The following is a 23,678-nucleotide window of genomic DNA, read 5'->3' as shown; positions in this document are numbered from 1 at the left end:
CTGCACAGCAAATCAAATACATACCATAATGTCCAAATCAGAATCATTATTGTCCTCAACTTCGGTATTAGAGGTTGATGGAGTTGATTTCAATGTAAAAAGACTGTAGGAGATATTTTTGTGATGACGACGCCATGCCGAATAACTTGTGAAACCCTTGAATAATTTTGTAAAGAAGTTTGATGCATTGGCAATGGGGTTAACTCGAAGCCTCAGTGATGATTTTAAAAAAGTTTTGGAACTCGGCTACGTTAAGTACTTCTGCCTAGCGGCGAGTTTTGCGATGAAGCCATTCTGCATATCTTGTGACAACCTTGAATAATTTTGTAAAAAAATGTGATGCATTGGCAATGGGGTTAACTTGAAGCCCCAGCAATGATTTTAAAAAATGTTTTGGAACTCAGCTACGTTTAGCATTAATGCTTAGTGGCTAGTTTTAATTTGAGGCAGTAGTTATTCTCTCTTGTGATTAAAATTAAAACTAATTATTCGCGGAATTAAATAATTCGCGTTTGACTGTTCGCCAAATGGCGAATTTTTATATCCATCGAATATTTTCATCCTGTAGGGTATATATATATATCCTGTAGGGTATATATATATATCCTGTAGGGTATATATATATATATCCTGTAGGGTACATATATATATATATATATGTGTGTGTACTTACACTTACACTGCAACTTCGGTATGATTTAAGATTTTAGTTTTACTAACAAACCACAATATAGGAAGGTGATTATCATATTCATTCAACTAACGAACATCAGAGTTGATCAACACCAGTTATCATAATTATCTGATAAATCTTTAACTAACCAGTTGAGTGGAGGTTATCAGCACCACCATCAGATTCTGGTTCTATTTTCACTTCTGCTACTACAATACGAATGAGAGTTAATCTAGAGAGAATTATACAAAAAGCTTATTCTTTATCAAATACTGCTTAATCCCACGACCAAGCATGAGCAGAGCAATTGTTTGAGAGATTTATGATAAATGCATGTGCACACAACTCATGAAAATTATTCATCAACAGCGTCGCAAAGCCTTGTAGGCCTACCGAAATCTCATCAAAATATTTGTAACATTCTCGCAATAGCCTTCTCACACTAGCTAGTTTCCTTTGTTTACTTTAGTATTTAAAAGTCAGCATGCTCAGCCTGAAAATTGTGCATTATTATGTAACCCGTTTCGCTGGCTTGCTTGCGAGGTCATGTCGGTGCTGTCGCTAGTGATTGGTCAGCGGAAGTAGGACAATCCTGTGTCCACCAATGGGGTCCAAAGTGACTCAATATTTCCTCTTGGCAGTTGTTTGTTCTGTCTGAGCTGTCAGTAGGTTTTAAGCCACATAAAGCTGTAATTCGCATTTTACATTTTTCTAACTAGGCTTTGACAGATGAGGCGACATGATATTGTTCATGCGATTTACTGGAGCGGCAAATATTTTACGGTGATATTGGTGACTAATAAATACATTGCATTCATCACTACCAGCAGTGACTTCGATTTGTATCCACGTAAATTTGCAACATAAACCAGATAGCATAACGCAATTTGCTACAATATTTAACCCTTTTTCAATGGAGTCGTTTAAGTATAATAACGATACAAAACACATATAAACCTATTTAAATATGTTCCAAGTCTTTGAAAATTGTCGACAATATCCTAAGACTTACCCATCTGATCGGATTATATACAAATAGACAGATTAATTTGGCCAGAATTCGCAAAAAAAAATTTAAAAGCTTTTTTAATCAAAATTAAGATCAACCAACGATACGCCAATAAAACCGTGCGGCAGATAGTAGAACTATTGAGAAGGGCGCATTTCACAAGAAAAACGTGTTCATTTCACCAGTCTATAGCATTGTCTAATTGCCGAAGGTTTGTAATACAGTCAAACATGGATAACTCGGCCACGGATAGCTCGAAAACATGGTTAATTCGAACGGTTTCTTTGGTCCGTTCCCACGTAATGATAAATTGCTATAGATAACTCGAACTCAACACTGTTAATTCGAACTGTTTTTTTGCCCAACGGCTACCGAAACGGTTGTTATCGCTTTAGAAAATCACTTTATTCAAAGCCATAGAGGTAAACCTCATCTTTTCGTAATTCATAAGCGTTGTTATTACCACCATCGGCAAAATAATTTTGTCAACGACTTTTCTAAAGGTTTGGTCAAATTTGATTTATACTGCTATACGATTAATAGCACGGGCTTGCCTGGTCACGCGCGCAAGGATTTTCGCCACGCACATACAAAACAAAAACAGCATGTTGTTTTGTATGTGCTTGGCGAAAATTATTGAGTGCGTGACCCGGCTAGCCCGTGACGAATAGTTTTCCGACGTTGATTCCGTGTTGAATCAACGTCGGAATGTTGAATGTTTAAAACGTCTTAAAATTGTTTTTATTATACGTATACGTTGTCATAGCTAAAAAAACTATTCATCGTTTGACCTAAACACAGAATACGTGTGTACATTCAGTAAGTATCCATTCAAAAAGCGTGAGTGATATACAATGTACCGTTAAACCTCGTAAAACTTTTAATTGAACTGCCTCGGAGTGTTGCTCTTAACGAATCCCAGGTAAAGTAAGGGATTTTTCTTTGGTAACTTTTTCTTGAAGTTGCATAAACTTCAAGAAAACTCGGCAAAATTGATCGTGGGTAAAACGCTCAAAAGAAAAAGATGTCTTTTCTTTTGAGCATTTCAACAACGATCAATTTTTGCCAATGTCAATCTAAAAAAAACGTCCTGGCAATAACATCACCTCAAACAACAAACCAATCTCAAGTGATAGAAAAATCTCTATACTTTTTGATAAAAACGTTTTAAACTTTACATTAGAAGCATTTAATTTGAAACAAGCCATTTGTGCTTTTGATTTATTTTATAGTTTGCATATGTACATGTATCTACTAATAAATAAGTAAATACATGGACTTGTGACAGTGCTCTGATAACTTGAATGCTCTGATAATTCGAACACTTTTGCTCGGTCCCTTGAAGTTCGAGTTATCCATGTTTGACTGTATTTCTCTGTTTTTAATATCTTGCAAAAATATTTAACTATAAGAATAATTATTTGATTTTATAAAATTATCATAAGAATAATTATTCGAATTTATTTGTCCAAAGGTTTCTGAAATAAACGTAGACCGTTTGAGGCGTAGACCGAATTACAGGTATGAAATTGTGGTACACAGTCTATCAGCCTATGTTTTTTCCCAATTACGGAAAGTTTCATTAAGTTATTTAAAACGTGAGCCAAAATTCTTTACAACTTACCGTATGTACAAGTTAGGGCCGAACTACAACGCCCCTTTATGACGAAAACACTTTTTTATTTTGCTCCAGTTTGCAGAAAACTTCCAGACGTGTGAACGCTCATACTTGCTTTCTGCTAGATCGCTATCAAAACCATTCTACATTCAACACAACCAACTTTCAAACTGTTTATATTACACAGCAGCTTGCCATTTTGCTTCTAATATTGCATTTCAGATATATAATAAACATATTTCCTTCTTGCTGTTGTTAAATTACATACATTACAGTAGGTTAGGCCTACAGCTTTAAAGGTTGACTTGCAACAAAATTCACATTACAGTTATTTGGTATCATAAGATTCACCATGTCTTACTCTGCAGTATTGTAGGTGCAATATAAGTGGAAATGTGATTACAAGTAGAGATGCCCCGATTCTAATTTCACCAGCCAATTCAGATACCGATTCGATATACCGATTCTTATTGAAAAATAATCCGATTCAGATTCTTTTGAGTTGCATAGATTATTGGTAATTTTATTATGCAAATATAAATATAATGCAAAAAATATAAATGTTGATGTTTTTATTTGTTTGTAGTTATGGAAAAAGATATCCATGTATATATATTCACATACTGACATACCGTGCATCTATTAACAAAACAGTCCATGTTTCTTGAAATATGTTATTAATAATGATAATTACTGTTAGTGGTACAGCTTTCTCTGTGATAATGAAGTCTCTCTTCTACTGCTGAACGAACTGCTGCGCCTGTACAAGTCTAGAGCAAATAAGTGCGTCTTTTAATTACCGTTAGTGATTCAATTATCTCAGTGAGACATCTTTATCTTCTATCACTATCGATGTAGCCAGTCGTACTGAAGAAGGACTCGCTTGCCACAGATGATGGAGGACAGGCTAAACACCGATAAGCCACTGAGGTTATTTTATGCGATACAAACAATACATCATATCATCAGGATCAAGAAAGAGATAGATAACTTTATGCATCGACTGCTCAAATTTTCTTTCGCAATGCTAGTAAATAGAAACATTACACCGCATTCTTGTTTCTCATTATGGTTCTATTGTGATTGGCTGCAATGATATACAGCCCCCCATATATATCATTGGGGCTGTATATCATTGTTGGCTGCAATAAATCATATCGCTGTAATTGGGAAATACCGCACTTTGTGATTACGTCCTGACTAAAGCCAAAATATTGCTCAGCTGTGTGGATGTTTATTAGGCTATAGACATGAAATAGATTGTGTGACAGGCCCGGAATTCATTATGTAAAAGCAAGAAACTTGCAGCTAATGATTTTTTATTAAAGTAGCAGGCTAAAATACAGGTTTCTGCTAAATAGTTGATATGTAAACAGTATCTGAAGTTTCCGATTTTCTAAGAAAAGATTGGCCGATACCGATTCAGATACTTAGCACCCATATCGGCACCAATACCGATTCCGATATAAAAATCGGGGCAACTCTAATTACAAGCTCTTAAAAGCTAAAAAGCGAAAAGCCGCAAAAACTTCACATAAATTTTACAGAAGCGTCTACAGGGCATGTATATAGACATATTGGTATATATATAGATATAAGTTATATTAAAATACCTTGTATCAATATATTTTATCTATATACCAGTATATAAATCTCAAAGTTTGTGTGTTTTCTGTGATTCTGTACTTCATTGTGTCCAGCTATAGCTATTAAAATCTTGAAATTAAAATCTCGCATCGTGCTGGATTTGAACTAACAAGGATTGCAACCGCTGGTTTGTAATCCAATTGTCCAAACACGAGTCTACGAAGGCTCTTACAATGCACAGCTCTTACTATATACTGGATACACCCATTTTCCGATTTCACATGCTATATAAGTGGTGTATTAATTGAAACTCTATTAACTCTATGAAACACGATACTTTTTTCGTGAACTTTTATTGCCGGTTTTTTCGCAAAATTCAATTGCTAAATCGGGGTCAAAGCTAATACTTTCCACGCGGACAATTGGATCATCTCGAGTAGGAATAGACTCGACATTTTCTCTCCGTTTTGGTAAGACAAAGAGTCCGATATCTCATTTTTACATTTGCACCAGTATCGAGAGGCACCAGTATCGTCTTAATCAAAGTTTCTGCTGGAACAGTAACCTTTTTATGCACTCACACTTTTATGCACAAATTGTAATGATTAATTCAAAATATTCAGGATTTTTATTTTGTTTTCTCGTTTAGTATTAATTGCATTATTACCAAATCATCTCATATTGTAATCGTAGCATAACAGACTTAATTTAGCTATTACTTGCTAATTATCTCACATTTACATTTGAACACATTTACAGTTGTTTTGTTCTGCTTTTTAAGTTATTTGACCTGCACAAAATCATTTCCTCATGATACAAAGTTTGAAAGTTACCGCTGTTTGACAAAGTTTGAAATGAATTAATTAATCTATTAATTTATTTTGACTACACAAAACATTTCTCTCATGATATGTAGTTTGAAAGTTAGAATGGCAAATATGGTTATATATGTTAAATATGAATCAATTTTCTGTCCAATGACTATTTTATTACCCGGGCAACGCAGGGTAGCACAGCTAGTATACCAATAATATCAATTTATCAGTAGGAAAGTGTCCAAAAAATCGTCTAAATAATGAATCGTTCACATCAATAACAATCAATTCTCTTGTTGACCAACTCCAAAGCTTTTCGCTTTTTTTCATTAAAACTTTGACATAACACCATAGACATAATTAATAACTGTCTCAGGCTATTAGTAGTTCCTCGTTTAACACGGTCTTGATACTACCAAGTACCTGTATATAAAAACGGTTTACATTTATGATAGTAACTTTAGTGCATAATAACTTTAGTGCATTTGGTGGTTACGCTGCAAGAAAATGTAACATTACAATGTACTGAGCGCAGAATGTACTGTGCGGAGTTTTTATCTTCGAGACAGATGCGTAACAAAAACGTTGAATCTAACTTAAATGAATTTAGCATACTAAACACATACTTGTAGGAAGTTTTAGTATATATTTTAGTGAACTTCAAACCTTGAACTAAAATTCTACTACTTATCTGTCTGCGAATCCATGTTTACTATAACAGATAATGCTCAACTGGTGAGCAACATACATTACTTAATAACGTACATAACCAGCGTTATTAACCAGCATTATTACATAACCATGTACATAACGTACATCAATTAATACGACATGTAGCTTGTGAAATCAGGAAATTGGTATACAGTGTATAGTAAGAGTGATGTCATCATAAGAACTTTTGTAGACTTGTGGTTAGATGATTGGTTTACAAACCAATGGTTGGTGCAATCTTCGTGAGTTCAAATCTAGCATGATACGGGCTTTTCATTCCAAAGTTTTATTAGCTATAGCTGGACAAACCGATATACAAAATGACAGAAAACAAACGAACACTGAGATATATATATATCTATATATATTGATGAAGAAGAAGGTTGCAGTTCACTAGAAGAGAGTGCTCAATATTAAAATAGAGCATTTATATAAACTATATTAAGAACTGAAAACTAATATATTTTCAGTTCTTAATATAGTTTATATATCTATATATATATATATATATATATATGTAGATAATATTTTACCCTAAAACTTGTACTTGAAAGCCACCTTTATTGGAACGCAACCCCTATTTGAGCGTCACTATAACAAGATGGGTTGAACAATAGAGCGCAACAAAGTTCAAGTTCAAATACTTTGAAGCGTTCAAATAACTTGAAGCGTTCAAATAACTTGAAGCGTTCAAATAACTTGAAAAGTTCAAATAACCGTAAAAACTTGAGGTTTTTACAGTTATTTGTACGCCTATATATATTTTGAACGTTAGTATATCAATATATATATATTGATATACTAAGCGTCAAATCTACAGGTTTAACGGTTAGCATACTAACCAAATAAGCATCACTCTAAAGCCTGGTTCCCATATACGTCGCAAAGCACCGGCGACAGCACCGCAGGCTATTAGCGGTGAATTGGGAACGTACGCGCCGGGTATCGCGGGTAGTTGCCGGCGGCATCGCAATAGTTTAGCGTTATTCAAATTTCGCAAACGGCCGCAGGCAAAACCTTCCCGAAATGCACTGTACGGGTAAAGGTCACCATTTTAGGAAGGGCATGGCGAGCGAAAATTATGTTTACAATATTATTAACGATGTGGCTTTTATGTGAACAGATGCCGCCGAGCTTAGCGTCGCAAGCGTTTTGCTGCGCATGTTACCGCCAGATTCTCGCAATCGATATGGGAACCAGGCTTTAAGGAAGGATTGAAAAATAGAGCACCACAGCATTCAAATGAAGGTTTCACGGTATATATCAATAAATATATTATTAGGTGTTAATCATGAACTAACCAATTGGGTAGAGATTATCAGCACCATCATCAGATTCTGTTGTCACTTCTGCAACTACTACAATAAAGATGAAAATCCATCTAGAGAGAATTATACAAAAAATTTATTCTATATATCAAATATATACATCAATACATATAATTATAGTAAATGCTCCTATAGCGTAAATAATCCATTCCAGGAACGTTTACATTATAGGGAACCTACGTTATAAGAACATTAAAATACTTGTAAATTGCCTAATCCGTTTCAAGATCTTTCCAAACTCACCCTTTTGGTCATGCAAAAAAGGAAAAACTACCTAACTCTTTTAATTTGTGGGCTGTACTGCAACTGCAGAATTATTGGTTTGCATCAACAACTTTCTCCTTTTTATGATCAATCTCAATAGATTTATAGACCATGATTGCGGCAAATTTACAACAAGTTGATAGGAACTGCACATATTTTACATTCAATTACAACAATTCGCTTATTTTTCTAAACGGCAAAGTCTATTCTGCAAAGTAAAACTAATATTAGCTACGTACAAAATATTTGTTATTTAACAAATATTTTGTACGTCTACGATAAGGCAAAACAACAGAATCTTTTTACTATCAAAAGCAGTTCTACCTGTTCGTCGTCTATTACTATCCAGGGGTGCAAGGCTAGGATAAAAATAGTTTTCGACGATAATCTAACTTGTGACTATAAGACTGGTGGACCGACGCTGTAACACCTACACTTACCAGTTGCCTTTGTATTTATGAACAATTGCGCAGCAATTTCGCCCATTGTCGACACATTTTACGATCTATTATGATGAACGAAAATGCCGCGAAAGTTGTATATAATAAATAGTATGATAATCGCACAGCGTTCTTTCTTCTGCAGGTGCGGTGAAATAAACTAACATTCAAATCAATTTTGAAAACACCCCTGACTTGACACTACATGGAATTTTTTACGTAATAGGAAGCAAAAACTTCACATAATTTTTTTACATTATCTGGAATTTACGTTATAAGAGGTATACGTTATAGGAGCGTCTACTGTAGCAATATAGGCCTATATACCAATATATACATCAATACATATTTCAATTATTATACGGTGAAACATCTAATTAAGCGCCACAGCGCTCTATTTTTCAACCCTTCCTCTGTAGTGACGGTCAAATAGAAGCTAGCGTTGTCTTTCTCAAATGACTCGTCAGAATTTTGGGAAGATAAATTTTGCCCTTTTACGGGAGAAGCGGATATCATCTATATTTTGCCCTCTCTTTCCGGTGGAACGATATTAAACCGTCTGAATGTAATAAATCTGCTAACTTAGCTCCAAGTTGTCAAAGATTTATTATTAAACATGCATTGAAAACCAAGAAATATATCTATCAGTTGCTTGCAATTAACCTGCAATAATAATATAGCCTGTGTCCTGCTTTGCAATTTGTTCGAGTTTCAATTTTGTTTTAAGTTTCAACACGTATTTTTATTTTATATCTATATTTAACAATGTTGCATAAATGCTCATTGCAATCATCGATATGTTTGGGAGTTTGCAGCTAAAATATCGATCCATTGTAAGACCAGATTACCGTAATGATGCTATCAAATAATATGCTATAAATCTGCAAATTTATAAGTTTATGCAATGATAAATCTATCAAATGCTACAAATAAATATTTATAAACAAGTGACATTAACAAACCATACCTATAATACATGAAAAGACAAGGATTGTTTTAAACAAAAATAATTGCATCAATTGCTCAGCCAGCTGTGCTATAGTTGTTGCTTTCGATGGAACGAACATTTTCTGGTTGTCCTATACCCTTCAGTGTTTTCTGACCTCAAGTCCTCTTCCGCAAGGCCAATTAATCGAAATTGGCGTCCAAACTAATTTTTGCAGAGCAAGACTTTTAAGCGTTACATTTCACACAAACAATGATAAAACTTTAGCCGCATGTATGTTAGGCACATCTTTTAGCCTAAAACTAGTCGTTAATATACAATCGTAAACCAATCGTTTTTACATACATCGAAGTAAAAACAAGGAACTACTATTAGCCTGATGAAGTTATTAATCATTTCTATGGTGTTGCTTTCAAAGTTTTAACGGATAAAACCAAAAGCTATGTAGCCAGACAATGAAAGAATTAATTGTTGTTCATGTTAACGAGTCATTATTAGCACTGATAACTACTGATAACTTGCTATTATGGGTTCATGAAGATGACAGAATGTCCAAGTGGCGGTCAAATGGAGGTGGTGCTCAATTAAAGGGTGGCACTCAACATTTCAATCCTTTTCCTATAGTGGCGGTCAAAAGCTGTCGAATAGAGGCCGCGTTGAATCAGAGGTTTATATTGATACACATAAACTGTACACGGTATGAAAATACAGATATCATATATACATAAACTGTCATGGTTATAATGGGAAAATTCTTCCACCATACTTACCTTTATTGCTATCAGCGTTGACTGATGAACCATTGGGTTCCCTTTTAACCTCAATATCTACAATATATTTATAATTTACTACTTACAAACATTGATTCAGCGGAGCTATACAAAAGGACTAACCTAAACAGTACTTTAAACTGGCTTGTTAAAGCATCACAATAAGATCGTATGTATTTACAATACACTCTGGTTTGAAAAGGCAAGATTATAGCAGGAATGGAATGTAAGACATGTTTACAGGGAACATACAGTAGCTACAGTAGACATGACTATAAAGGAAATAACGATAGCGGGCTTATAGAGAATGTGACTAAAGAAAAAATACAAATAGAGAAAATCATAAAGTAAGAATGACCACAGAGAACATTGATAAATAGGAAATGGATACAACTAACATGGCTATAGATCGCATGACTGAGAAATAAATGGGTGTGGAGGACATGAATACATAATGCTCAAATCTTTGAGGATGATAATCTTCCATAATCATAAACCATAATCATCATAAACGTAGTTTGACAGAACTCTCTAACTAACCGGTTGAATAGAAACTGTCATTCCAGCCATCTGTGGCTGGGTTCGATTTTACCAGCAAAGCTTCCATGACAGACGTTAAATATATGGGTTGGTTTATCTAAATAAGCAAAGAGCATAACACTACATGATAATGGAGGAATAGGTTTTTATGAATGAAATCTACTTGCAAGTAAAGAAATATCAATTTAGCTCAAAATTGGGCAGACGATAGGAAACATTAAGGTAGAAAAGTGTTATTACAATAAGATAAACTTGATAAATATATTGATTTGAAGATGATTGATGGTGATTGATTCAACTCCACCTGTCGAAACTACTACTTAACATTATAGTGACAAAATCAAATTTCCATGTTTTGATATACCTTGGCAACCTCAGTGTTTTATACTTTTAGCATTACAGTTACGACTCTTATTATAGTTAGTCTTTCTGGCTTATACTGCCCTTCTCTTTTTTTGCTATATTTACAGTGGCAAAAAATTCCATGCTGACTTTTGCCATTATGACAAGATATTATGGACTGAATGATAGAATTAAAAATCTTTACTGACTCAGAAAGCAAAATAATAAGACAGCGATAATTGTGCCACAGTAGCAATAAATAAACAATGCACACAATATTACTACAGTTGTAGAGCAATGCAAGCTCCACAATTGCTCTACAGCTAATCAGATTGTTCAAGAACTGTAGGTTTATAAGTATGAATAGAACAAGGGAAAATAAGATTCGGACCTAATAGGTAGTAAACAGGAAACAACATCTTCAGTGCAGAAAGATTGGTCTGTTGTGAAACTAATGTAGGCCAAACATAAAATATTGTCTAAATGTGGCTCATTTGCTAGATCCTGTAAACAGAGGTACATTAAAGTTAGTACCAGGAACAATTATAATCACCTTAAATCATCATGTCCACCTCCTATTGTACATCAGTTTATATATAACATATTATACCAGAACATAGTTTTCCATGCAAGTCTTCTGGCTCTTCTGTATATATTCAGATGCAATGTTCTCGGTAATCTCCTACAGAACATTTCCCAGTTCACTAGACAAACAAGAAATCGTAATAGGAACATGATGTGAACATAACTAGTTTAGGTTTAACAATTGTTTTAAATATTTTGTGTCTTGTTAATGGCATTAGTGTGGTATCGCACCCTATATATCTGGAGATTTTGGAAAACTTCTATAAACTAGCCCTTCAACTTACAAACTGTTTAAAAATGATACGCAGAGTGAGGTTGAGTGTTCAACAGCCCCACATTCAGAGTAGAGTTTAATGCACACTTTGGTAATAATTTGTGCAATTCGGTACGGCCAATCCAAAGAAGGGCGTGCGCATGCCCGCTAATATATTAGTACGCAGTAAATACGACTCGCTATACAAACAGTAATGTGCCGAAATAATAACATGCGATCCGATATACGAACAAACTGCGTCTGTTGTCGCTGAACCTACAATTTTACCCACGCATTGTAAAACATAAGTCTACTATTATGAGATTATTGTGATAATAATTATTGTAACATTAAAAACTAAAATATTACTACTACTTGATTCTTTCAAGTGTTTTGTCATAAAAATTTGCAGTCATACCGGTATACATCATAAACGGTAAGAAAAAATCCGTTCTCATCAGAGACTACCAACGTAAACAGCGTCGCATGTATGATTATTTGGATCGTTACGACTGTGAGGTGGAGCTTATTTTCCGGAGAAAAAATATTTTTGAGTTGTCCTTTCCGCTAATTTTAGCGGAGAGGACAACTCAATGTTCATCAAAGCAGACAAACTCCCGTTATATGAGGGCATAGAATTTACCAAGTATAACTGAAAAAAATCTCATACTCTCAGATTTTGATGATTTTCTAATACGTTGTTGCCCATGTTAAAAAACGCTTAATCCCAAATTTTGATCTTCTAGGGTCATCGGCTCAGGTGCTATGAGGATTTGAACTTTGATCATTTGTCAGCCGAGTTTAAGGGCATAGCACATCTAGCTGACTTTAGACTCAAATAAATTCAAGAATATACAAGTTAAAGGTCTAGATTGTTTTGTGTCTACACACACATGCACGCACACGCACACACACACACGCACGCACACACACGCACGCACACACCCACACACACACACACACACACACACACTCACTCACAATTTCCATATTTACACAAACAAATAAGTTTGAAATCTTTTGGATGAATAGTGTGGGCGATAACTCTGACCCAAAAATGCAATTTAGCAACTATTCAAAAGCATTTATCACTCCTAACATACAATTTGCCATTGTTTCTGTTATTATTTCTGATTTCCTCCAGGCCTCAGCTATCCAAAACTAGTCTCATCTTCTCTGTAGATGCATCGGGTCAGTGTCTAGAAGCCATACAAGATGAACGTCTTTGTCGAAATACTGCAAAAGTAGAGGTCAAGGTCAACCTGTGGTTTCAACAAAGTCACACATTTTTTATGTTTCACATCATTTAACATATGCAGATTTCATTAAACCTTCAAAAGTTTGTGTTTCAGACAGTAAAATGCTTAAAACTGAGTTCCAAATGCCCTCCAAACACCTTTGTAAATCGCGAATACATAAATGACGCGAATGCATAAGTGTCCTAGGGTCAGGCTTGGGGCCACTAGCAGTGCAGTGCGCACTGCACTGCACTAGTGCACTGCACTAGTGCAGTGCATAGTGCAGTGCAATTTAAAAATAGAAATGTCTAGTGCAATGCTAGTGCAAATTTAACATGAGTCCCTGGGTGCACTAGTGCAAGTGCAGTGCTTAGTGTGACATGGTATGTACTAGTGCAGTGCCTAGTGCGGATTAGAAAATTATCATAAACGCACTAGTGCAAGTGCAGTGCACAGTGCAACATAAAATGCTCTAGTGCAATGCCTAGTGCGGATTGGAAACTTTTTCATAAATGCACTAGCGCAAGTGCAGTGCCTAGTGCGACATAGTATGCACTAGTGCAGTGCCAAGTGCAGATTGAATATTATTATTTTCCTTTGATGGAGATGATGGAGGTGGCATTACGTTTTACTTTAATATTGGTATTGAATATGGAACTTTGATATTTCTTTGCAATGTTGTTAACTACTCAAATGAGCATGTGTTTGGAGTTTCCATGAATCCCTAGAACTACAATCAAGCCAACTTTATTTATTTACCATTTGTCTATTGTCTTGTCTATTTGTCTCCATGTCAGTATTTGTGGATGTACACGTACATGTAGGAATTCAGTTTAAATCTATCTTTGATAAAGTGGAAGTAACTTATTGACTACATTTCAACTTTCAATAAGTTTCTTGTAAACTTGTTTTTAAATACATGTATTTAAGTACCAATTACATATGCTTATGTACATATTCACAAGCAAAATGAGACCAATCCAGAGATGGTATGATTATATAATAAATGTAGGCATCTTTGAAGTAAAATGAAACTTGATCTATGAGTGATATGCTTATACCAGCGTGAGCGTGACACATCTCAGACCCAGACTTTCTTGAACATGACTAGAGGAATTTTGCCAGAAGGTACTGTAGCTGTAGTTGTCTGAAAGTCAATGGAGTTGCTAAAGAGATAAAGTTTATAATAATTGCCCAACTGCAGCTCAGTGGTGTAATGAGTGCCTAGTGCGTTTATGATTTTACACTGCACTAGTGCTAGTGCAATGTCTAGTGCACAAGAATTTTTGCTATTGCAGTGCCTAGTGCATTTTTGACTTCACTTTTCGATGCACTAGTGCTAGTGCAGTGCCTAGTGCACAAGAATTTCTGCTAGTGCAGTGCCTAGTGCATTTTATATTATTACTATGCCATGCACTAGTGCTAGTGCAGTGCCTAGTGCACAAGAATTTCTGCTAGTGCAGTGCCTAGTGCATTTTAAATTATTACTATGCCATGCACTAGTGCTAGTGCAGTGCCTAGTGCACCTTACTGTCGTCTAGCCAGCAAATAGTGCAGTGCGCTCAATACTCACTAGTGGCCCCAAGCCTGCCTAGGGTAGTACACTTTTTCCTCAACAACCATTCGTGGCTACACAAGGACAGTCGGACACAGCTCTACTATAGTAAGAACTAATATCTCAGTACATATGATTGTATATAAAGATTCTGTCGGTCTTTTTGCACTGGACTCATGTAGAAAGACAGTAAAAATCAATAGACTCCTGCTATAGTAAGAACTAATAACTCAGTACATCAGATTATATAAAAAGATTGTTTGTATTTTTACATTGGCCTCATGCAGAGAGATACTAAAAATCAATAAAGCTACCTCAACCTCGAATAACCAGAGTTATCTGCTCTCATTTAAAAAGTTATACAATTTCATAAGCATACATGCACATATATATTGTATCACAAAATCAAATAAACCACACTGCTGACCTCAATTTTGTATCATTTCAGTGAGTAGTAACAAAGCAAAGCTATGGTAGCATCTTAAGTTCTTGTCTCACTTGTATACCGCAAATTTTGATAGAAGCTCTATATGTGGTTCAAGATAGAGAGTTTGTTTGTATTTTGTAAGAGATGTTAAAATACATAATTATTAGTGTGAAGTCTACTAGTACTTGCATCTCTCTGTACTGAAAAAAATTGTAAATGAGCCTTTGATTAAAAGAAAAATAGTTAAACGTTCACATTTAAAGTTGTTCAAGCGATATTTGACTGACAAGTTTGACATTAACATAAAAGTAGTTGATCAGTTACTATTAATCAAATAATATTTAGCAAATACAATGTATTTCTCACAAGATGTATTTATGGTAAAAGTTAAAATAATGAATATATTGCTATCTACATAACAGTAGTGGCCTACAACACAGTATTATTTATGGATAGACCCATAAACTGCACATCTTTAGATGATCAAGTGTAAAACTTGCTACTTAATGTAACACACAGTCAGTCTTACCCCTTTGGCAGGGGAAACGACCAAATTGTCGTTTACCGGTTGCATGGGAAACGAAATTTATGTCAATTTCGGTAGACGTTTATAAAGCTGTCGCCTTAGAAAATCAAATAAACCACACTGCTGACCTCAATTTTGTATTATTTCAGTGAGTAGTAACAAAGCAAAGCTATAGTAGCATCTTAAGTTCTTGCCTCACTTGTATACCATAAATTTTGATAGAAGCTCTACATGTGGTTCAAGATAGAGAGTTTGGTTGTATTTTATAAGTTGTAAATAACATAATTATTAGTGTGAAGGACAGTAGTACTTGCATCTCTGTGTACTGAAAATGATAAAATAATCCAAATAGTAAATACTAATCATTGAAAATAACTTACCTCAATAATGAGAGCACCCCACTTACTCCACTGGTTGAAAGGTGAGCAAATATTTCAAATACTCTAATAAAAGAATACAAAAACTAGATGGAATGTCTACTAGCTAAGCAAAGGAATGTGTAAGAATTTAATGAATTTGTGAAGCCAGTTTTAGCAACCAACTTTACTGGCTCTACATATGGAATCCCTCCCTTCAACCTAGAGTACCACAACCAGTAGCTGCCTGGTATGATAGGTTGTATAGGGTACCAGACCTTAATCATGAGCAATCATATTCTAGGTCTAAGATACACTATAATAGCTCCATCAATCTATTTACTTTGTTATCTATACCCAACAAATGGTTCTTTGTAAAATTCTTGGGTGTCATTAATGTTTTGTTCCATGAAGGCAATAATTTTAAGTTCTCTTTACTAATGCTGAGGCCAAGGTCAGTGTGGACCACTCCGGACAACAGCAGGTTTTATAAGAAAGCATTTTGTCTTGGTATGTTATCAAAACTGACTAATAATTAATCAATGGTGAACCTAAACTCAAGAGTTAGAATTTCCCTGTTAGCTCTGAGCGCTGCAAGCAAGGATCTTGATTGTGAAAATTACTTCATGATATGAAATAGATGATTTATAGCACACAATTTATAATGGAGTGTAGTGTATTTAGTGTGCTGTTTGTATACCTTGCTGTTAACGAGTAAATCTAACTTCAGTTTCTCATAACCTGCAGGTACATACATGTATATTTGTATCATTGAGAGTTATACACTTTACTGAATGACAAACACCGTTATAAAAATATAAAACACTGTGAATTTCAACTTTTCACTTATTGGCTTCAGATGGTTATGTAATATGGTTCAGCAGAGTGAATTCAGCTGAAGTCAAGACCCTGCTGCTGCTGTTGCCTTCTGGACTGGAAACCCTTGACCATCTCGAACATCAACTTGACCATCCCAAATATGAATCTCAGCCGCCAGCATATAAAAATACAAGAAATATCTTCAGAAGAATGCGCATATTAGGCGCATATTTGGTCAAACACAGTAAATTATAGATGACTGAATGAAATTCTATCTACTTAAAGCCTGGTTTCCATATGACAGCGCAAGGCGCGCAACAAGGCGCACGACGTCATGCGTAGGCCAGTTGTGATATGGGAACGTCAACACACGACGGTCACGCGACATGCGTACGCTGATCACAAGTATCCAACAGAATGGATCCTTGCGATGGGTGCGTGCGATTATGTATCCCACAATACACCGCTAGACCTTTTCAACCTATCCCACAAATCCAGCGAAGGGCTTTGTTCCGAAGAAATTGGTCTCTCGTACGAAAGAGTAAGCCTGATTTTTATATGACAGCGTAATTTCGCAACTGAGGTCTGTTTTTCCGAAGAAATATGTCTCTCCTACGAAAAAGTAAGGAAAATATCTACCCTGTCCAATGCAAGCATGGAGCTTACGCGCGATATGGAAACACTGCCTCGCGACCCAAGAAATGCATTGCGCACAATCACTGGGCCGCGCGCGATCATTGCGCTGTCATATGGAAACCAGGCTTTAGATAGACAGAAAAGAGTCTAGAATCTAGAGGGAATAGGCAGTTAGTAACTAACATGAAAAAAGGAGACGACGACTCCTAAAACCAGTCTGATAGCTATCTATCTGCATCACCAGAATTTAAGATAAACCATCATCAGGAAGCTTACATCATGTACCTAAATACCGACAGCTAGGAGCAACTATGGAAGAACGTGACTGTCTAAAGACAGGGACGAATATCTTTTACAAACATAAAGTAGTTTATCATAAGCCAGAGCTACTATAAGCCTGCTCAACACAAGACTTGCACACGGATTAGGTATACATTTACAAACCAGTGACCTCACAGCAACAGGTGTAGAAGATGCTTTAAATATCACTGGAAACTCAACAGGGATGTTTAACATCGAAAGGTGAATGGAATAAAAAGCATTGATTTTACACAACAGACAGCTTATCTTATGGAATGGTCGAGAAATAGAAGATGATTGAGTTTACACAGCAGACAGCATATCTCATGAAGAGACTCTAAGAACAGACATAATGAGCCAACTAACCACAATAACTTACAGTTTTACCAGATGCACTCTCATCATAAAAGGAGTCATTCACAAGGGAAATCCGTAAATTCTGTTTATATCTGCAACAACAGCAAATTAGCAACATTTACAGAAGTGCTGACAGCAACAATTGTAGACTGAGATAATGGATAAAAATTATGATTATTCCTAGAAAACAGAATATTTGAAAAGGTTATGATACGCAATTATTCATATAAAAGTGGAATAGTCGGGAGTTTGGGAATAATCAATCATTAGTGGTGTGACGGAGCAGGGTAAGGCAAATCCATACAAAAGATATAGAACAGAAGACATAGAAACAGAACATAGATATAGAGATTGAATGTACAGAACATGGTTATTGGGAAGATGGTTATGGAAACATGGCTGGAGAGGATATGAATATACACATGTAGATCATAACTATAGAGAAAATGGTTAGAGATAACAAGGGCACAGAGAACACGGCTATAGAGAACATGGCAGGAGAGGATATGGATATACACATGTAGATCATAACTATAGAGAAAATGGTTAGAGAGAACAAGGGCACAGAGAACATGGTTATAGAGAACATGGCAGGAGAGGATATGGATATACACATGCAAACCATAACTATAGATAAAATGGTTAGAGATAACAAGGGCACAGAGAACACAGTTGTAGAGAACATGGCAGGAGAGGATATGGATATACACATGCAGACCATAACTATAGAGAAAATGGTTAGAGATAACAAGGGTACAGAGAACATGGTTATAGAGAACATGGCAGGAGAGGATATGGATATACACATGTAGATCATAACTATAGAGAAAATGGTTAGAGAGAACAAGGGCACAGAGAACATGGTTATAGAGAACATGGCAGGAGAGAATATGGATATACACATGTAGATCATAACTATACAGAAAATGGTTAGAGAGAACAAGGGCACAGAGAACACAGTTATAGAAAATGTGGCAAGAGAGGATATGGATATACACATGTAGACCATAACTATAGAGAAAATGGTTAGAGATAACAAGGGCACAGAGAACACAGTTATAGAAAATGTGGCAAGAGAGGATATGGATATACACATGTAGACCATAACTATAGAGAAAATGGTTAGAAATAACAAGGGCACAGAGAACACAGTTATAGAAAATGTGGCAAGAGAGGATATGGATATACACATGTAGACCATAACCATAGAGAAAATGGTTAGAGATAACAAGGGCACAGAGAACACAGTTATAGAAAATGTGGCAAGAGAGGATATGGATATACACATGTAGACCATAACTATAGAGAAAATGGTTAGATATAACAAGGGCACAGAGAACATGGTTATAGAGAACATGGCAGGAGAGGATATGGATATACACATGTAGATCATAACTATACAGAAAATGGTTAGAGAGAACAAGGGCACAGAGAACACAGATATAGAGAACATGGCAGGAGAGGATATGGATATACACATGCAGACCATAAACTATAGAGAAAACGGTAAGAGAAAACAAGGGCACAAAGAACACGGTTATAGAGAACATGGCAGGAGAGGATATGGATATACACATGTAGATCATAACTATAGAGAAAATGGTTAGAGAGAACAAGGGCACAGAGAACACAGTTATAGAAACATGGCAGGAGAGGATATGGATATACACATGTAGATCATAACTATACAGAAAATGGTTAGAGAGAACAAGGGCACAGAGAACACAGATATAAAGAACATGGCAGGAGAGGATATGGATATACACATGCAGACCATAACTATAGAGAAAATGGTTAGAGATAACAAGGGCACAGAGAACACAGTTGTAGAGAACATGGCAGGAGAGGATATGGATATACACATGCAGACCATAACTATAGAGAAAATGGTTAGAGATAACAAGGGTACAGAGAACATGGTTATAGAGAACATGGCAGGAGAGGATATGGATATACACATGTAGATCATAACTATAGAGAAAATGGTTAGAGAGAACAAGGGCACAGAGAACATGGTTATAGAGAACATGGCAGGAGAGAATATGGATATACACATGTAGATCATAACTATACAGAAAATGGTTAGAGAGAACAAGGGCACAGAGAACACAGTTATAGAAAATGTGGCAAGAGAGGATATGGATATACACATGTAGACCATAACTATAGAGAAAATGGTTAGAGATAACAAGGGCACAGAGAACACAGTTATAGAAAATGTGGCAAGAGAGGATATGGATATACACATGTAGACCATAACTATAGAGAAAATGGTTAGAAATAACAAGGGCACAGAGAACACAGTTATAGAAAATGTGGCAAGAGAGGATATGGATATACACATGTAGACCATAACCATAGAGAAAATGGTTAGAGATAACAAGGGCACAGAGAACACAGTTATAGAAAATGTGGCAAGAGAGGATATGGATATACACATGTAGACCATAACTATAGAGAAAATGGTTAGATATAACAAGGGCACAGAGAACATGGTTATAGAGAACATGGCAGGAGAGGATATGGATATACACATGTAGATCATAACTATACAGAAAATGGTTAGAGAGAACAAGGGCACAGAGAACACAGATATAGAGAACATGACAGGAGAGGATATGGATATACACATGCAGACCATAAACTATAGAGAAAACGGTAAGAGAAAACAAGGGCACAAAGAACACGGTTATAGAGAACATGGCAGCAGAGGATATGGATATACACATGTAGATCATAACTATACAGAAAATGGTTAGAGAGAACAAAGGCATAGAGAACATGGCTATATATGGAGAACATGGCGGGAGAGGATATGGATATACACATGTAGATCATAACTATAGAGAAAATGGTTAGAGATAACAAGGGCACAGAGAACACGGCTATAGAGAACATGGCAAGAGAGGATATGGATATACACATGTAGACCATAACTATAGAGGAAATGGTTAGAGATAACAAGGGCACAGAGAACACGGTTATATAGAACATGGCAGGAGAGGATATGGATATAAACATGTAGACCATAACTATAGAGAAAATGGTTAGAGATAACAAGGGTACAGAGAACACAGCTATATAGAACATGGCAGGAGAGGATATGGATATACACATGTAGATCATAACTATAGAGAAAATGGTTAGAGAGAACAAGGGCACAGAGAACACAGATATAGAGAACATGGCAGGAGAGGATATGGATATACGCATGCAGACCATAACTATACAGAAAATGGTTAGAGAGAACAAGGGCACAGAGAACACAGATATAGAGAACATGGCAGGAGAGGATATGGATATACACATGTAGATCATAACTATAGAGAAAATGGTTAGAGAGAACAAGGGCACAGAGAACACAGTTATAGAAACATGGCAGGAGAGGATATGGATATACACATGTAGATCATAACTATACAGAAAATGGTTAGAGAGAACAAGGGCACAGAGAACACAGATATAAAGAACATGGCAGGAGAGGATATGGATATACACATGTAGACCATAAACTATAGAGAAAACGGTAAGAGAAAACAAGGGCACAAAGAACACGGTTATAGAGAACATGGCAGGAGAGGATATGGATATACACATGTAGATCATGGCTATAGGGAAAATGTATATACAGAACACAGACATACATAATATGATTAAAGAGAACATGGGTTAAGGAAACATGACAATGGAAAATACGGTTATGGAAAACATGGTTATAGAGAATGTGGCAACTGAAAAGCAAGTTGTACAAAACATTGCAATAGGGAATATGGTTATGAAGAACACATTGATGAAGAACATGATTATAGAAAACATGGATACGGAGAATGTGGTTGTAGAGAACGTGGTTACAAAGAACGTGGTGATGGAAAACATGGTTATAGGGAATGTGGTTACAGAGAACGTGGTTACCAAGAACGTGGTTACTAAGAATGTGGTTGCAGAGAATGTGGCTGTAGAGAACGAAAATCTAGATAAGATGGCTGTAGAAAACATGGCTATAAAAAACATGGTTGTGAAGAGTATGAATATAGAAAATCAACTATTAAGAACATAGATATAGAGATTATGACTATACAGAACATGTTTATGACACTGTGGCCACAGAGAACATGGTTTTGGAGAACACGGATATGGAAATCATGATTATACAGAAGATGGCCATGAAAACATAGCTATTGAGAATTTGACAAAAGACAAAATGACAACACAAAAAATGGCCTGAGGACTTTATTATAGAGAATATGGCTATAGGGGACATGTTTATAGATAAACCTGCAATAAACAACTTGACTATAGAGAACCTAGTTGTTGAAAACATAAGAATAAAGAAATCTATTTACAGAACCTGGATATAGAGAACATGGTAATAGGGAGCATGGCTATAGAGAACATTGTTGTGGAGACCAGCTGTAAGAACATGGCCACACAGGACATGGCTATAAAACACAGATAGAGAGATCATGAGTATACAGAAGGTAGCCATAGAAAGACTGCTTATTGAAAATATGGTGGGGCAAAATGACTATAGGGACGCCGACTACACAAAAAAAGCTATGGACAACTTGGCTATGGTGATTATGACTATAGGAAACATGGCCATAGATAAACTGGCTATAAAACACTTGGCTTTAAAGAAAATGATTGGGTAGAACATGGTCATAGAGTCTTTGGAATACATAACATGGATATAGAAAACATTGTCATATAGAACACTGTTATGGAAAGAGTGACTATAGATAATATGACTATAGAGAACATGGCTATAGAGCACATGGCCATAAGTAAACTGGCTATAAAAACCTGGCTACAGATAAAATGGACATGTAAAAGAGCTAAATTTATCTTCCCCAAATTCTACCAAGCCATTTGAAAAATACAACGCCCAGCCGCTATTTGAATGCCATCTCCAATTGACCGCCACTATAGAGGAAGGCGCCATGGCGTTCAATTAGAGGTTATACGGTATACACAAAATGTCCATAGATAGAATTGTGATATGGAACATGGTTATAGACCAAATTGTTATAGAGAAAACGACTATACAAAAATAGCTTTGAAGAATTTGGTTATGGTGAATATGGTTCAAGAAACATGGTCATAGATGAACTGTTTATGAAAACCTTGGCTATAAAGAATATGGTTGTATAGAACATGGTCATCGAGACATTGGTATGCAGAACATGATTATAGACAGGATGACTATAGACGAAATGGCCACAGAACACAGGATCATGGACACCATGTTTATAGGAACATGGCCACAGAGGACATGGCTGTAGAAAACATTAATATAGAGATCATGAATATTCAAATGATAGCCATAGCAAATACGGCTATAGAGAAGATGGTTATAGGTAAACTGGCTGTAAAGAATTTGGTTATGGAGAACATTATTGAAGAGAACATGGTCATAGAGGCATTGATATAGAGTAAATGAACATTTAGAACATGGTTATCGAGGACATGGTAAAAGAGAGCGTGGCTATAAGAACATGCTTATAGAGTACGAATTTACAGATAACACAGCTATAGAAAACATGGTTATAGGAGAATAGGGTTATGGAGAACATGGCTACGGGA

At 35.8% G+C, this 23,678-nt stretch overlaps 1 protein-coding gene and 1 pseudogene across 1 annotated transcript; one reads left to right on the top strand and one right to left on the bottom strand.

The window, feature by feature from the left end:
* LOC137387290 (zinc finger protein 420-like) overlaps positions 1-11,960 on the bottom strand; it is a 76,084-nt pseudogene extending 64,124 nt beyond the window's left edge.
* Positions 11,961-21,774: 9,814 nt separating this feature from the next.
* On the top strand, positions 21,775-22,551 carry LOC137388049 (pentatricopeptide repeat-containing protein 2-like). Its single transcript, XM_068074566.1, has 2 exons — positions 21,775-22,107; positions 22,441-22,551. The coding sequence occupies exons 1-2, from the start codon at positions 21,775-21,777 to the stop codon at positions 22,549-22,551; spliced, it is 444 nt and encodes a 147-aa protein (XP_067930667.1).
* The last annotated feature ends 1,127 nt before the right edge of the window (positions 22,552-23,678 follow it).

This window comes from Watersipora subatra, chromosome 2 (assembly GCF_963576615.1).
Source record: "Watersipora subatra chromosome 2, tzWatSuba1.1, whole genome shotgun sequence".
NCBI classification, from domain to species: Eukaryota; Metazoa; Bryozoa; class Gymnolaemata; order Cheilostomatida; family Watersiporidae; genus Watersipora; species Watersipora subatra.
This window is presented reverse-complemented; position numbering and strand designations above follow the sequence as displayed.

What these genes read in the sequence shown, in the direction of transcription:
- LOC137388049 (XM_068074566.1), top strand. Translation starts at nt 21,775, where the DNA reads ATGACAATGGAAAATACGGTTATGGAAAACATGGTTATAGAGAATGTG. An exon ending in ACATGGCTATAAAAAACATG is followed by an intron (nt 22,108 to 22,440) that starts GTTGTGAAGAGT and finishes ATCTATTTACAG; the next exon opens with AACCTGGATATAGAGAACAT.